The sequence below is a fragment of the Vipera ursinii genome (genome assembly GCF_947247035.1).
Source record: "Vipera ursinii genome assembly, chromosome: Z".
Lineage (NCBI taxonomy): Eukaryota > Metazoa > Chordata > Lepidosauria > Squamata > Viperidae > Vipera > Vipera ursinii.
Window position 1 is genome coordinate 40501960 of NC_139517.1, and position 15914 is coordinate 40517873.

The 15914-nt window shown below is 36.6% G+C and overlaps 1 protein-coding gene across 4 annotated transcripts; it reads right to left on the reverse strand.

The window, feature by feature from the left end:
* Positions 1–31: 31 nt before the first annotated feature.
* GOSR2 (golgi SNAP receptor complex member 2) lies at positions 32–15391 on the reverse strand. Of its 4 annotated transcripts, XR_014494277.1 has the most exons (8): positions 15289–15391; positions 11398–11462; positions 10551–10659; positions 9862–9994; positions 9418–9558; positions 4867–6358; positions 3770–3839; positions 1105–2566 (listed from the first exon to the last, which is right to left on the reverse strand). XR_014494277.1 is itself a non-coding variant. In XM_083378263.1 (6 exons), exons 1-6 carry the CDS (start codon positions 15315–15317, stop codon positions 6197–6199), a joined length of 639 nt encoding a protein of 212 aa, XP_083234389.1. In that variant the 5' UTR covers positions 15318–15391; the 3' UTR covers positions 1106–6196. The 4 variants fall into 4 exon arrangements, 2 of the variants coding, with proteins under 2 accessions (XP_083234389.1, XP_083234390.1); XR_014494276.1 differs by lacking the exon at positions 1105–2566 and adding an exon at positions 32–274 and having other exon boundaries at positions 3770–6358; XM_083378263.1 differs by having other exon boundaries at positions 1106–6358.
* Positions 15392–15914: the final 523 nt, after the last annotated feature.

Consider the following 15914-nt stretch of genomic DNA (forward strand, 5'->3'; position numbering starts at 1 on the left):
AGACAAGCCAAGGTTGCCATAGAAAGGATATTTAGTGCTCCATTCCAGTGACATGTCCTTCTAAAGAGATAGCTGGCGATCTATGGCCATGGCCATGGAGGAATGCCATAAAGATGGTACTGCCTTGCAGAAACATGTTATCTGCTGTATCCTCTGTAATAGCATGGTTTGAACTGCACTGGTTAATTAGGTAGATGATGAGATTTCAGGTGAGAGTTCTAATCCTGCTTTAGGAACAAAGCCAGCTGGGTGATCTTGGGCCAGTTCTCTTGCCCTAGAAAAGAAATGATGGCAAACCATTTCTGGAACTTTGCCAAGAAAACTGCAGAGACTAATCCAGACAATTGTCAGGATTTTAAAAAAAACTTACTCAAAGAAACATACACAGAGGCGCATACACACACACACACACACACACACACACACACACACACACAGACTCGCCTTATATCCTGCTCCAAATTACAAGTAGTCCTCAACTAACAACTGCAATTGTTGGTATTGTTGCTTTGTGCTTTAGATTGTAAGCCGCCCTGAGTCTTCGGAGAAGGGCGGGATATAAATGGGATTAAAATAAAAATAAAAGGTGACCATGTGACACTGAGACCCTGAAACCATCATATGTTCCAGTTGCTAAGCCTCCAAATTTTGATCATGTGACTATGGGAATGCTGCAATGGTGGTTGTGTGAAAAATGGTCATAAGTCACTTTGTTCAGTGCCCGTAGTGAACTTTGGTCACTAAATTAAAAAATTGTTGAGACTGTATCCTATGAAACCCAGCAAAAAGGGTAGGTTGGGCAACCTATCTATGAAGGAATGTTATTTGATGGGACCAAGGAGACCCTTTTCTACCACAATGCTTGGAACATCGTAACTCCAAAGATGAGATTGGCCTGGACCTTAGTAGGCTTCAAGAAGAGTCTTAGATGACTTTGTCATCTGCCCTTTGGATCCAGGGAGGTTAGTGGAAAGCTTGCTAAGTGGTCACACTTTTAAGAAAATGAATAGCGCTCTCTCACTGATTAATGCTTTAATAGTTTTATTGTTTGTAGTGATTTTTATAGTTATTCTTTGGTTGACTTTGCATTGTTTTCTGGATTCTTTACTTTGTATCCTGCCCAGTCACAGTAGCAAGATGGATAGCTATGTCAATTTAATTAATAAATAAATTTATTTTCCCATCTTTAGCAACTGTTCATTTATTTCTCTCATTTTAACCACTTATAATTTGCAATTATTCACTCCATTTCCCTACCACACATAATTAGGTCTTCAATGCATTAATATACACTCATATTCTTTAGGAAACTATACAATTTATCTAACATTTACTGCACATCATTTGAGTCCTATACCAACATGACACTGTTTACATATAAAAGTATTTGCATATTTGTACCCCTGAAAAGTATTATGCAGGGGGAAATCACACATCCATGTTTTATTCCCTCCCATTTTATTCACTAAGTGCTCCACTCCAAACTGCACTGTACTTTTTTTAATGTAAATTTTATTGGTTTTTATAAGGGTGGGGAGGAAAATGCGGGGATGGGGTACGGTGTTGAGATAGAGGAAAAGTTGAGGGAGGGGTTGGGGTTTCCCCCAATTACATTCAATATTTAGCAAATAGCATATTGTCTGGGTTGATATACATCAATAGAAGTTGTAAGAATGATTGATAACAATAATAAACATAGCAAATTATAGTAAACAATGTTAAATTTTCAATCTATAATATTTTTCTTAGTAAAATAAGGTCAAAAAAATAAGTATCACCTTCCTTTCTCTCTAATTCGTTTGTCTAGCCATTGATAAATTTTATTCCAAGTTCTATAATAAACTAAATGCTCTTTTTCTTTAATCTCTAAAGTTAATCTAACCATTTCTGCACAATCTAGTATTTTCTTGATAAGCATTTCTTCAGTTGGTACACTCTCATTTTTCCAGTATTGGGCATACATAATTCTCACTGCTGTTAATACATGTAGTATTAAATACCCAGTTTCTTTATCATAATTGGGATCTATCATTCCTAACAAAAACAATTCAGGTTTAAATTCTATTTGTTTTTTAACCATCTTCTCCAACCATAAATGTATCTTAAGCCAACACCTTTTAGCTTTAGAACATGTCCACCAGAGATGATAATAGGTACCTGGTCTTTGGCTGCATTTCCAACAAACATTTGAAGTATTTTTAAACATTTTTGCTAGTCTCACTGGTGTCATGTGCCATCTATAAAACATTTTATACAAATTTTCTTTATATGATACAGCTTTAGTTAATCTAATATTTCCATCGCATAATTTTTTTTCAGATTAAATGGGCTAAACAGAATTTCTTTGAAAATGCAAACAAGCTGGGAAGATGGCTAGCATATAGATTGAAAAAAGAAAAACTGCCCTGTACTTCTGAAATGTTGCTAATATTTACCTCTTGTACCTTCCCAGAACAATTTTGCCAAATATCTTCCGAGCACTTTTAATAAAGGAATCCACCTTCATCTTGTTGTAGGGAAACAGAATCTTCCAATTGTTAGATATAGATGCACTCTTCAGAACACACTGTAAGCATGATGTACAGCCACTTCCATAAGCAAATCACCTCTTAGCATTTCTGCAGTTATATATACACTAATAGCTTTATTATTTTTCAACATTCTCACAGCATTTATTTCATTTCTTTTTCCCTTGGACATTGTCATTTACAATTTTTGTGTCACTTTCACACAGTATTAGTATCAACCCCATATAATTTCTAAAATACTCCCATTTTTCCTCATGTTGGTTTCCTCCACTTCCATTTTATTTTGTCACTTAACTGGAGACTCCTTGTTCAAACCATTTCTCACGTTTCTTAAAATTTCCATCCAACCCATCCTGCCTTTTCTTCAATCTTTTAATCTTAACCAGACCTTGCTTTGACGTCATTCTTTGCTACTCTTCCATATACATAATTACTCTCATCCTTATTTGCAGCAAGATTTTCTCGTGCACATTTTCCTCATCTAGCCTTTCATTTCATCCTTTTTATATTTCCCTCACTTTTTTTTCACTTTCCAGGTTCATTTCCCCCCAAAATCTACTTTCACATAGTATTAGTATAAACCCCATCAAAAAAGTGTTTCTTCCTAGTTGCTCATTGTTCTTGTATTATTCCTTAATTCTCTACCTTTCATCATAAACCATCAAATCAGTCATGGTTTTGAACTTGTAATTTCTTTTACTCTGCATAACTAGACATTATTAAACTTCACATTTACCTAAAATGGTTATTTTTCTAAACAAATACTCATCAAACATCATCTTTACATCTCTGAAAAGCTCAAAATATAGCCCATTGTGGATGAAAAGATAAAAATGTGCAGTTATCAGAATGAATTTGTGTTATCTTGGTTACTGAGTATATAAATGAAAAGTAGGATTTGCCAGCTGCTGATATTGGTATGTTACGCTCCAGTGAACTGTGATAAATAAATAAAAAGATGAGACTTGGGAAATATTATAGAACATTATGAGTGAATATTCATGGGGAAAAATAAGTCTGTTAGATGGCATGAATGGATGGGTGGGAATGAGGAAAAGACCACGAACTATAACTACACTCCCCTCCATATATTCTCAACTCCCCTTTACAAGATTAGGTCACCATCCTCCAGGTCCACTGTAGACTCCATTCCAGTTTATTCTCTTGATTCCAAAGACATACAACTTACCTGTTTTTTCCCTTAGTTCCATTCATTAATTCATGCTCCTTAATCCATTTACTTTTTTATATTCCAAGTAGCAATCTTCTATTTTGTCATCAGACAGATCCAAAGACACTGATTTCTGCTTCCTTGGTGAAATGAAATATTCCCATATAATTTGCACATCATTACAAACATTTTTTAAAAGGCAACTTGATATGAATTGGATTTCATTGACAATCAGGGATTGTTACCTCCCAGAAAGAATCCATTAAATCAAAGTGTTGTTGGGTATGGAAGTTATTTATGTCTTCATTTATGTCTTTCATTTAGCAACATATATAGCACTTTCTTCTATTTTTCCCCACCACAATCCTGTAAAGTATACTGAGAATTTCTTGATATGGAATAGGTCTTTGTCAGGCTCCAAGAAAGAAAGATAAGTTGAGATCCTTCTAAGTAATTTTCTTATTGTTCCTCACTTATAGAAAGAAATCTTGTCAATCTAAAACAGACTGCACAGCACCTTAAAATGTGTACTCTAGGAACTACTGGGGAGAGGATATATATACTGTATTATACCTGCCAATACTAAGGGCTTGGGAAGGCAGACTGAATGCTTCTAAAGAGACATTAATTTGAAAATTATGATTCAAGGGCTTCCCAATATCTAATATAATTTGTTCTCAGAGTATCCCTATGAGATTTTTAGGATGTACATCCTAAAAAAATGCCTTTCACCATGTAAACCCCTGCTTCACATTCTACCTTTTAAAAATTTATGGTATAGCATGACAATAAACTTAACATCTAGCCATTATTTCAATTAAATACCTCCTCTAAAGCAAAGCATGTGACTCCTTAAAGGAAAAAGGGAACTTTAATTTGGAGGAGTAGGTCAATACAACAGAAGGGGGGGGGGAGAAACCCAAACAGAATGAAACTATAATTACTGTTCAATATTTTCCGTATCTGCTTTGGAAGAATTTTTAATCCAATTAAACTTACTGAAACATTATCCTTATCAGCAAAAATGAAGCAAGAATCAAATAAACTGTTATCAGGAACATAGCCAGATTGCAATTTGTACATGATGCTTGGATGTCTATTTCAGCATATGGTTGTATTAATGAATTTGGGGATGTAGAAAAAGACAATTAAACTTTGATACTATACCTTAGTTGACCCAGCATAGTTGGACAGCCAGGCACCATTTGCAAACAGAAAATTCATAACACAGGTTATATCAGCTGTAAGGATTTCTTGAAATCTTGGAGATTTACAGTATAGAACAGCACACATAATTTGTTGTAATATGGAATAACATCTATGCTATTCATCTATTCACAATCAGGTTTTTCAAACAAAACAATACTGGTCCAGTTGGAACAAAGGACAATAAGTCTGAGATATCAAATGACAGGTTTATATGCATTTACCTGGAAGTTTTTAACTTAACTCTGTTCTTTAGGAGATCTGCACAAGATTTCAAATCCCCCCTCCCCCCTCCCAAAATCCATCAAGAATTATATACTTTAGACTCAAAAGTGGCTAAATTCATCTTGTTAAATCTCACTGTATAAATGTTTTTTGGAACCGTGCAGCATAAAATTGCAGAAATAATAAATTTTGCATTCATGAAAAGTAGAAGTAACTGAATACACAAAAGCTAGGGGATTAAAAGATGACACTGCTGTGACAAACACACTGTGAACCAGTGATTCTACATACAAATTTTTAAAAATACACATATAAATCCATTTTGTAAGGAAGTTTGTTATTCCCCTGAATGGTAAGCAGCATGTTCCACACTTCTTTCCCAATACTAAAAGCAGGATTCTGCTACAGGTTACATTAGCCCATGTATCTAAATTATCATGGTCCCTAACACATCTATTATTTACTTTAAAATGAGTTACTACACTGTAGTTCAGCTAGTTTTCACAGTCTGTTTACTCTAGATACATGATAGATGCAGAATCTATAATTATCAAAAACCATCTCCACTGCACATGGACTAAAGGATTTCTATTTATTTTAATCAATCCTGGGAACAAGACAGTCTCCCTATGTGCCACACCTGCAATACGTTAAGCCAGGCTGCTTCATTTTCACTAGTAATTACAGTGTTTGTAGACGTATATATCTTGATCTTGAGGAACTATGAAATCTATAGATCCAATAGTAATACTTTATTGGGCACTTTGTTGAGAGGCTTTGTAACTTATACCAGGATTACTAAGAGAACTAAAGGAGACAGCTCCTGCCCTTGTCAACTAAGCCTGAGAGTCACCTGGGCAACATGCCCACTATATGACTGAAAAATTATGAGTGCTGTGTGGATAAGCATCCCTGCACACCAACGGCAGAATCTATATAAGCCACTCAACTTGAGCATCATATGAGTCACACGGCAGCTGTAGCCAATCCAGGAGATTCACAGTTATGCTGGAAATCAGTGTAGAAAGGAACGCTAACTCAGTCTGGTAGTGTGTTCTTCAGCCTTTCAAGTAAGATACTGCACTACGAGGAACATGATTATGCATGTCACAAGCATGCCTCCAATCATGAAGTACTTATCCTGGAAGGCACGTTTCTCAATGAGACGCATGACTGTATTAGATAAACCGAGCATGTTGGCAATATCCATTATTTTCTTGTGGGTGCCCTGAAAGTAACAGAAAAAAGTGACAATATTAGTTTTAAAAAAAGTTGTCAGAGAGGGTCTTTTGACTTTCAAGGTACTCATCTTCAGATATTTCCTACAGAGCCTTCAGTGTCTCCAGAAACAGCATGCATAGTTTACAATGACATGTGAATCACTTTATTTTACATATCCATTTTTTCCTCACCCACTCTCACTTTCCAACCAATCTTTTGCTCTTCAGAAATTGTAATTCTTATGCCTTCTGTAAGTGTCTGAGGTCACCTAAAAATTTTAAAACAATTTGGGAGGAGGAGACCGGAATAGTGGTAATTTCTATTTTTATTTAATATTTCCTTTCTATTTTATTTATTTATTTTAATTCCATTTATATCCCGCCCTTCTCCGAAGACTCAGGGCGGCTTACAAGCTTAGCAGTAAGCTTTCTGCTTGCAAAATTATCCCCTATCACTGGTCAATCCAAAAGAAGGATATTTTAAAATGTATACTGTTGAAATGACATTATCAGCTCTCTTGCAAATAAAATGAGGTCAAATGGCAATATATTTGTGGATCATGATTTACTCACCACGGAGGGGCTTATTTTGCTACTGGAAAACACAGGCTACTCTTGACTGTTCTACATAACTTCCCTATATACAGTTTGCAATCACAAACTAAGAAACTATTTTTAATAATAAGCTTTAGGCTCCATATTTTGTACATTTCCCATGTAAATCTGCCCAGCCATAAAGCAATATAGGTCGTCCTTGTTATTTGCAAGGGTTCTGTTCCATGAAACTATAACTAACAAAATAAAAAATAATGTGACCATGAAATGGGGTGGGCAAGTGAGCCCATCTTGAACCTATGGTCATTATATTTCTCTCACAAGCACTTGCTCTTTTCTGCTACAGAGATCATCTCAGCAATGTATTTTTTCCTCAGTTCACCCACTTCAAAGGTGACTTCCTTGTGGCAGTTAGTCTTTTCATTCTTTGACTAAGTTGCTTGGTGGTGATTAAATAAGCTGTCCCATTAGAACCACATAACTCTCTTGGTGTCTGTCTTCCTTAGGGCTTTTTCACTACTTGTGCACCACTGGATTCCACTGCTGTCTACAGATTATTTGGGGCTTGCTCTGCTGGCAATATGATGCTTACTATCTGGATAGCCCTCCCTCCTCTGTGCACAGCAGAGAACCCTAGCATAAGCCACATCACACTGATACAATTTTCTCCATTGCCAATTAAGCAAATCACACCACATTAAGTCCAGCAACCAGAAGGAAGTCACATGAACTATGTGGTTAGACTGATCCAAATAGATCCACCACAATTACAGGAGAAGCAAATACATTTATATGGACAATCTAACTCTTTATATGAAAAAAAAAACTTTACATAGTCATGGAAGCCTATCCACAATTTTATGCATATGCAAGGTAGCAAAAAATGGCCAAAACCACAGATATATAAATACCTTGATATATACTGAGTATATCAAGGTCAGATCCTTAAGCTGAAAACATACCAAGTTAATAAGACAGCAGCTAATAAGAACCACTTAACAGCAAGGAAGAATATGCCTGAAGCTATCAGAACAGTAGTAATGCAACTGGAATGTGTAAAACTCACTGTCCCACGTACAGAACATTCTGGAGAAGTCTGGAATGTTCCTGCCATCTTCCAGATCTCACAGATCTGGCTATTCTGGTGATAGTTAGGCAGTCTATGTGGGCAAGAGGACAAATGGAATGCTGTAGACTTCTCCAGAACGGTATGCTACGCACATACCTAACTACAAAGCAGCACTGTGTAGTTAAGCAATGAACAAAAACCAGTATTTGAGTATTTTTACTATGAAATTAGGAAAAAGAATATTTGTAAATATTCAGTCAATTATTCTTTTCTTTAATAGAGGCACTTTATTTATCTGTCAAAGATTTCTGGAATTGGCTACTTGCATTCCAAGATATTTCTACTTCCAAAACATGGAAAACTGCTATATCCACAAGGCCCACATCCCTTGCCCAACCTAGTCTCTTCCAAGTATTACCTCAAGGACAGAGTAGGGTTAGAATAAAAACAGGCATCAGGTTCCAAACTGTTCTTTGCATCAGCAACCAGTAAGCACTGCTATTTTTTTTAACCACTACAGAAGAAGCTGTGGGACGTTCGAGGATAAGGTGAGGAGAAAGGGTTTACATAATTTAGAAACAGCAAGGGCTTTGTACTAAGGATATAGCATGCTGATAACGGTAGAATACACAGTAAAAGTAGATCACACAGAAAAATATTAAGACAGTCTTAAAAAGTGGAGAAGAACAAATACACAAGGCACGATTGGAGAAATGAGACCAGAGCCAGCAATGATTATAAGCAGGACCTCTTAGGAACAGCAAAGAAGCAAGGAAGAGGAAGAAAGGAAGAGCTAAAAAGAAAACGAAGCTGAAGTAAATCTCATGCAAATATTTTCCTTAGGTACCACTGGCATGGAGGATCCACTTTCAACAGTTTAGAATGGAAGAGACAACCATCAGATTGGGGTGGTTTTTTTTTTAGCTCAATTACTTTACTCAAGGAAGTTGCCACACAGCTTAAAAGACTGTTTGCCTATCTAACCCAGTTTGTTGCTGAATCCAACTGATCATCTCTCTCTATGGATTCATGAGTCTTTCCCATCAATGATCACTGGAAAGTTGTAACTGGGAAACTGGAGAATCATCATCTCTTGTATGCAAAGCACTTGCTATGTGAACAGTCCAAGTCGTAAGAGCCACAAGAGCTTCTTCTTCTCTTTTATTTCTATGGTTGTGTTTATTTTAATAACAGGTATCTTCAAATAATTGAATTATTTATATTAATAAAACATCCAATTCCTTCCAAAGATGCAAGTACTGCAGCTAGCTTGGAGAGCAAAGATATAACAAGAATAGATTTAGATTTCATGTAATTCATAGCCAGAATGACTGAATTGGGGGACTTGAACTGTTCTGACAAATTTCTGATATTCAAATTTCAAATATAGTGGATGCCTAGTCACCATAAACAAAAAAGGTGAAGGTCCCACCCTATGCCCACCTTTAATGTCACTCTCTGATCCCTCAGGCCCTGTAGGATGCTGGTTCCGCTGCCAATAAGATCATCCATGCCACGGTGTGCATTTTGAAGGGATTCATTAAATTGTAAAGTTTCATCAATTGGAATGGTGGTGTCAGAATCCTGCAGGGGGAGGGAAGGAAATGGTTATCTTTCCTCAACATTCTTCACCCAAAGCCTCTGCAGAGTCAACAATGAGCTATGGCCATGAAATTCAAACTTCCTGCCCTCCCAAATTCTTTCCCACCTCAGTCCCCAGGCAGCCCCAGTGCATTCTCAAGTGTATTGTTCACTTAATTTTTGGGTAAAAAACTATGTGAACAACAACTAGTTTAAAAAAAAATGTGGCTATAAAATTTTGAGGACCAAAATCAGAAAGCAAGCGAATTTAAGCCTAAGTTCTCTGGTTTTAAGGGCAGGACTTACATTAGTGGTAAATGTTCGAGTCAGAAGCTCCTCACGTTGTCTTTCCTGCTGCTCCCGTGCATAGCGACGATGCTGGAAATTTCGCAATCCTGTCTGCAGGTGCTGAATGTCGTATTTCAACTGGTCAACCCGGCTGAAAAGAGGCAATAGATAATAAGCTCTCCCCAAATAAGATAATAATTAATGAGAAAAGACTGCAGGAGTGTTCTAAAGCAAACCTCTCTTTGTTCAGTGAAACAATGCATGTAATTATAGAAAATCTGTGCTCTAGCAGTGGTATACCTTTGGCCACATACATATAGATGTACAAAGCAGCTCTTTAGTTGCCATTATATTATATTTTAGCTGAAAATCAGCTCTTCATGATTCAGGTGGGAATTTTTCCCAATACTCTTTCTACCAAGATTTCCAATTGGACTTATTATTCCCATAGTATCCAGTCCAGGAGATCTGCTGAGAAAACACTCATAGAAAAAAAAGACAAGGATAACTGCAAAAAGCCCTTCTCAATGCTAGTTACAACTTTACAGAAACAAAATAATCTACCTGAATCGGAGCATTTATTACTTCTCACTTTTCATTTGGTTTGGGAAACATCTGATAATGTCAGCATAAAAGTAACACATCCCTTGATGCGCATCAGTAAATTAAAATGTCTTAAGGTAACATTCAGAAGGATAATCACTCACAGTTTGGCATTTTGTCGTTTGTTTGGAGGTTCCTTGTTGCAGAAGATTTCCAACCGGTCTAGATTGCTAAAAATTCTGTCTATTCGTGCTTGGATTTCATTTTCCACCACTACAGAGGGAGACAAATAAAAGAAGTTCTCTTCGCTGCTTTAAGATGCACAACATTTTCTTTCCGACCCGATACCTGCTTTTGTGAGCCAGCCGTCTATGCTGGTCAAGTTAACATCATCAGCTATTGCTTTAAAAGGCACCAATCTACAGCAGCCCTTTTTAAAACCTACTTTGCTCCTCTCTTCATATGAGACGAAAAGGAGCTAGGAAGTCAAAATAACCATAGTTTCATAATACAAAAAGGAACAGGAACTATGAGTCTCAAATATCTTGGAGAATTTATGTAATAATTCTCACAGGACTAATGTCTAGATATACTTACCCATGTAATATGGCTGTAGCATTATCACTATCCTTATTATCTTCTTTATTACCCCCTCTAACTGCTATTATTATTTTTATGATTATGATTTTATGATCTGTTGCTTTGCATGTACACTGAGAGCTTCCTTGTATGTCACAAGGCCACTTGGCCAAATAAAGTAGTATTTGCGTTATTCTGTATTGTATTGTACTGTGATCCAAATGGTATGGCTTCACAATTGATACAGATTTTAAAGTCCATTGAAGCATTTTAAACAAACTGATAAGTCATAGTAAATTTCTTATATCATGTTTTTTTATCTATTTTTCACTGAATTGAACAAAAAGAGGCTCAGATATTATTAGAGGACAAAATGCTTGTGGCATTAGATTAAACCAACAGACAAGTTACTTTTATACGCCAATTACTCACAGTGAACAGACTCCTTGTCTGAGGTTTCCAGGCGGCCCATGTACGACTGAACTTCGTGGATCTGCCTATTAAAAAGAAAGCAGGAAATCTACTAGCTATTCCAAAAGAAAAAGTGAATTTTTCAAGAACAGACACTAAAGCAGAGTAAGAGATTCTCCAAATAATTTTTGTTCAACTAAAAGAATATTATAAGGTTGTTAAACTACACTTCTTAATATCGATACATTACTTTCCATAAGCATTAAAGTTTTTCCCCATAAAGGTTTAGGTAAGTTTTTATACAACCTCAAAGCAGGATTATAAGCAGCCATTTGTCTCCCCAATTATAGAGACTAAGCACCATCTGCAGATGACCAAGAAAGTCAAACTGATTCTTTTCACATCAGACATGAGTAAATACAGTAGTCTTATAGTCTACCAACTATCACTGCCTTACTTGCAAAACTGAGATGACAGAGTTATAGAAAAGAAAAAAAACGTGTCATTTTTCCCCTCATAATTCCCCAATCTCCTTTTTATAAACAATTGTTTAAAATTCATGGTGTTCTGAATTGTCATTGGTTATATCAGGCAATTGAAAGAATAAATGAAGAAATTATAAAATCAGCATATATTAAACTTTTATATTCCCCTACATAGATTTAATGCTCCTACCCCTCCTATCCCACATCACGAAATGCTAAATCAGTCTTCCTCAAAAGTTGTGCACTCAAGTATATTTGGATGAAACCAAATAAATTCCAGTCTAAACAGTCTTAATAGTGAGTTGTCTATTTAATATTCTTAAAAAGCAAATTTCAACCCAAACTTTGCTAGAATACAGCACTTCGCACGGTTTTTACTTCAATATTTTAATTTAACTATCTTAGCTACAAGAAAAACCTAAATCAATTTAAGCATAGGAGACTTTTCCACTTCAAGCAGTTTCTCAAACTTTCACATTCCTAATAAAATGAGAACGTTGATGGGTCTGTGCTTTCTAGTTTATCTTAAACTGGGAGTTGTGATGCTTTCATTAATTATCTGGCACATTTCCTAAGGACCATCTCCAAAACAAACAGCCTTGCCAACTGGAAGACCTGTTTTGGAAACAGAAGAAATCATGCCAGAGGCACAGAAAATGTGACAGGACACTGGAGATTCAGTGCAGAAAGGAGGGGAAGAATGCTCTGCCCCACAACATCTCCTGGAAATGAATATATGGCACAAAAATGATGGCATCACACCACGAGAGAGAAAAGGCAATTAGAAAGTAGGGAAAGAATGGAGCAGATCTGTAAAAAAAAAGACCACTGATAAGAAGATAGGGCGGAGTATGGTATTATTCTCCATCCAACTGAAAATGCAAAAGAATAAATTTGGAATATTTAATATTTCATTTTAAATCATTTATAAACTAGATACAAAAAATTGGTCTATACTAGAGAAAAATTATTTATTTATACGATTTCTGTAGTTGCTCATCCCAGCCAACTGACCCGGTGATTTACAATTTTAATATATTACATAAGCTAGGAATAATAAGAATAACACAGCAAGCTTTATTTTTCAGAAAGTCAGGAAAATGATAGAATGAAAAAAAAATAGAAAAGGAAAAAGAAGAGGAATGCAATCCAAGGTCCTAACAGGAACATTTCTTTGGGCTAGTAATGATCTAGCCAGCATGTAGTAGTAATAGGCCCCCAATTCTCCTAAGTCAGAGGGGGAGGGAAGAGGTCTGCAGGCACTATTTTTTTGATGGGATGCCTGCAGTTTCAAATAAAATCCCCTCCCATCAGAATTTGATATGCTTTTTCACAATTAACATTTTTCAGAATATCTTTGATTTAGGAGTTGACATCACCTGTAATTGTGTTATATATGCCAGGTTTCATCTATTATTATTATTATATTCATGGAGAAAAATACATTCATGTGGTTATTAAAATCAATTTGATCATGCATAATTATTATTGTTGGATAGTGGATCTGTGTTTGGTTCTGATGGATGTAGTAGTGTCACCACATTCAGCAGTGTCTTCTCAACTATAATATGGATGAATTGAACAGATAAATCCAATCTGACTTTACCAAGTCATGAAGCAAGAGACTTAACTAATATTTGATGCTGTTAATTTCAATATGTATTATATGATGTTTTATATTACTCTCATTTTATTTTATAAAAACTAACACATTTCTGCAAGGGTTAGGATTGGCTAAGAAAGAATCTAAACACATACCAGACCATTAGTGAACAAAAACTAAGCTCAGCCAGGGTTGGATGTGACACTGAATAGTATTTTAATCAGACACAAAGTTATCATTTTGACCTTTTCAAAATTAAGTAGTGTCAGAACTAGGCAATCAAAACTTGGTACATAAAGTTAGTGCTTGTCCTTGGATTGGAAAAAGCAAAGGCTACATTTAGACAAGTAGAACACATCATAGCTAAAATGAATTCATGTAGTTGGTCCATTAGACTTCTTCATACTGCTACGATTGACTTATCAATATTGTTTCAGTTTCCCATACCTCTCATACAGTTTCTTTCACTTTCAAATCAGAACCCATCTTGTCAAATTTTAGGACCATAGTTTCACAAGAGAGCCATATGTGTAGGCATATGTAATACAATTTGAGGGAAATTTGCACCTTGGTTCAAGTATATAGCTGGACCAGGGAGACCAAAGTTCAGATCAATTCATGATATTATTGAAAAAGGGCTCACTCTATTTCAACCTCTGTTTCCTAGTAGCAGAAGTGGATTATCTAATTGAAGTTTTACGAGGATGAAGAGTCAAATTGCAAGGCTTTTTCACCTGAAATTTTCACCTGAAATTATCAAATTTCTTCCAATGAAAAATCAAACAGAACTAATCTTCTTAATCTACTTCATAATTTTCTTAATTATGAAGTTTATTTAACATATTGAATTTTTTTAAAATCTTTAATTATCTTGAGGGTTAAAAGTACTCTGTAGATAGAATATCATTAACTAAGAAAACGTAAAATTAATTTTTTTAAATGAGAAATCATAGATGCCTTGTATTGCTCAAACAAAGCAAGAATTCAGAGGCTCTTGCCCGAGCCTCAACTGAAAATTCTCAGTACAGAATGTTGGGCTGAAATATCCAATTTGCTGTAACTAGAACATATAACTTAAAAAACATTAGAAATCCAATAACCAAGTATTATTTTTATGAATTACATCTCACTTCAGGGTAGTTCCTGTTATTGGTTAATCTTTTGATGGAACTGTATTGTTTGACTATATTGTGCTGTTCAATTGTAACAGTAGGAGAGTTTTATTGTAATTAATATATTGTATTGGTCCACCGTTTCAGCATGAAATTAATCAAAGCCACCCTTTGGACATCAAAGCGAGTTTCATTCCAATTATTAGTCTGTCAAATTAAGCAAGGGTTCGCTTATTGGACAGCCAAGATGATTAAACAAGACACCATTTACTCAAACTGAAATCCCTCTTCGATCATAAATTCAGTAACTGGCTTTACGAAAGCTGCTGTTGTTCATCCAGAAGGCTCTTTCCCCTAAAAGAGCGCAAGAAGCAGAGGTCCTCCCGGTTCTGAACTGCTGCACCACAGCCCCACAGGAGCCTACGGCCAACGGGGGATACCAAGAAAGGCAATCAAGAACATATGGAGGTGCCGAGTCCCCCATTCCCACGGGGAAGGTTGTAAAATCGTGGAGATGTTACGTAAATATCTAAAAAGTTATAAAAGCGTGACTATTGGCGCTGGTGCCTCCCGGCAACTGTCCTCGTTCGCCTTCTGTTCCCCCGCCTCCCGCTCCTTTCCTCTTCCAGAGCCTTCCCGTCGCTTCCCAATTTATTTCCGCGTTTGTTCCCCGCTCCGGAGAGCTTTCCACGCTTGCCCCTCTCACACCCACTTGTTGGTCTGATGATAAAGAACCTCCATGCCGACTATTCCTCCGCCACTCTGGGACCATCGGAGCGCCTCTTATAACACGTCAGCTGGTTCAAGGCCGGGACTTCCGGCTTCCTGTGAAGGGAAGTCCTTCGGATGGTGTCACGCCTCCGCAGCCGGCTGTCTACACTCTTGCCTGAGTGAACGTTTGCCACCAGGGCAACGCGGCGGATTTGCGCTGCTGTTGTTACACGTGGCGTTTTGACTTGTCTTGATTTAGGGTGTGAATGTGTTGTCACACGTAGTGGCCCCCGATCTCAATAAAGTTTAGTCGATGCGGCATTTTGCTTCTTAAGTTTAAATTTAAGTTACAGTATACTGCTCTTCTGCCTTTCTCTATAAATAAGGCTAGTCGAGCGCATTGTATCTGCGATACGCTCATTAAAGAGAAGCAACCTGGAACTAAGGAGAAATGGCCTGTCAGTGGAAAAAAAATCAGTGGAACCGCTTTGCCTTCAGAAGCTGTGGGTGCTTCATCACGTGAGGCTTCCAAGAAGACATAGGACAACTTCTTGTCTGAAATGGTATAGGGCAGGGGTGGGTAACCTTGGCTCTTTTATGACTCGTGGACTTCAATTGCCAGCATGG

What these genes read in the sequence shown, in the direction of transcription:
- GOSR2 (XM_083378263.1), bottom strand. Translation starts at nt 15,317, where the DNA reads ATGGAGGTTCTTTATCATCAGACCAACAA. An exon ending in AGACAAGGAGTCTGTTCACT is followed by an intron (nt 10,660 to 11,397) that starts GTGAGTAATTGG and finishes CTCCCTCTGTAG; the next exon opens with TGGTGGAAAATGAAATCCAA. An exon ending in AAACGACAAAATGCCAAACT is followed by an intron (nt 9,995 to 10,550) that starts GTGAGTGATTAT and finishes GCCTCTTTTCAG; the next exon opens with CCGGGTTGACCAGTTGAAAT.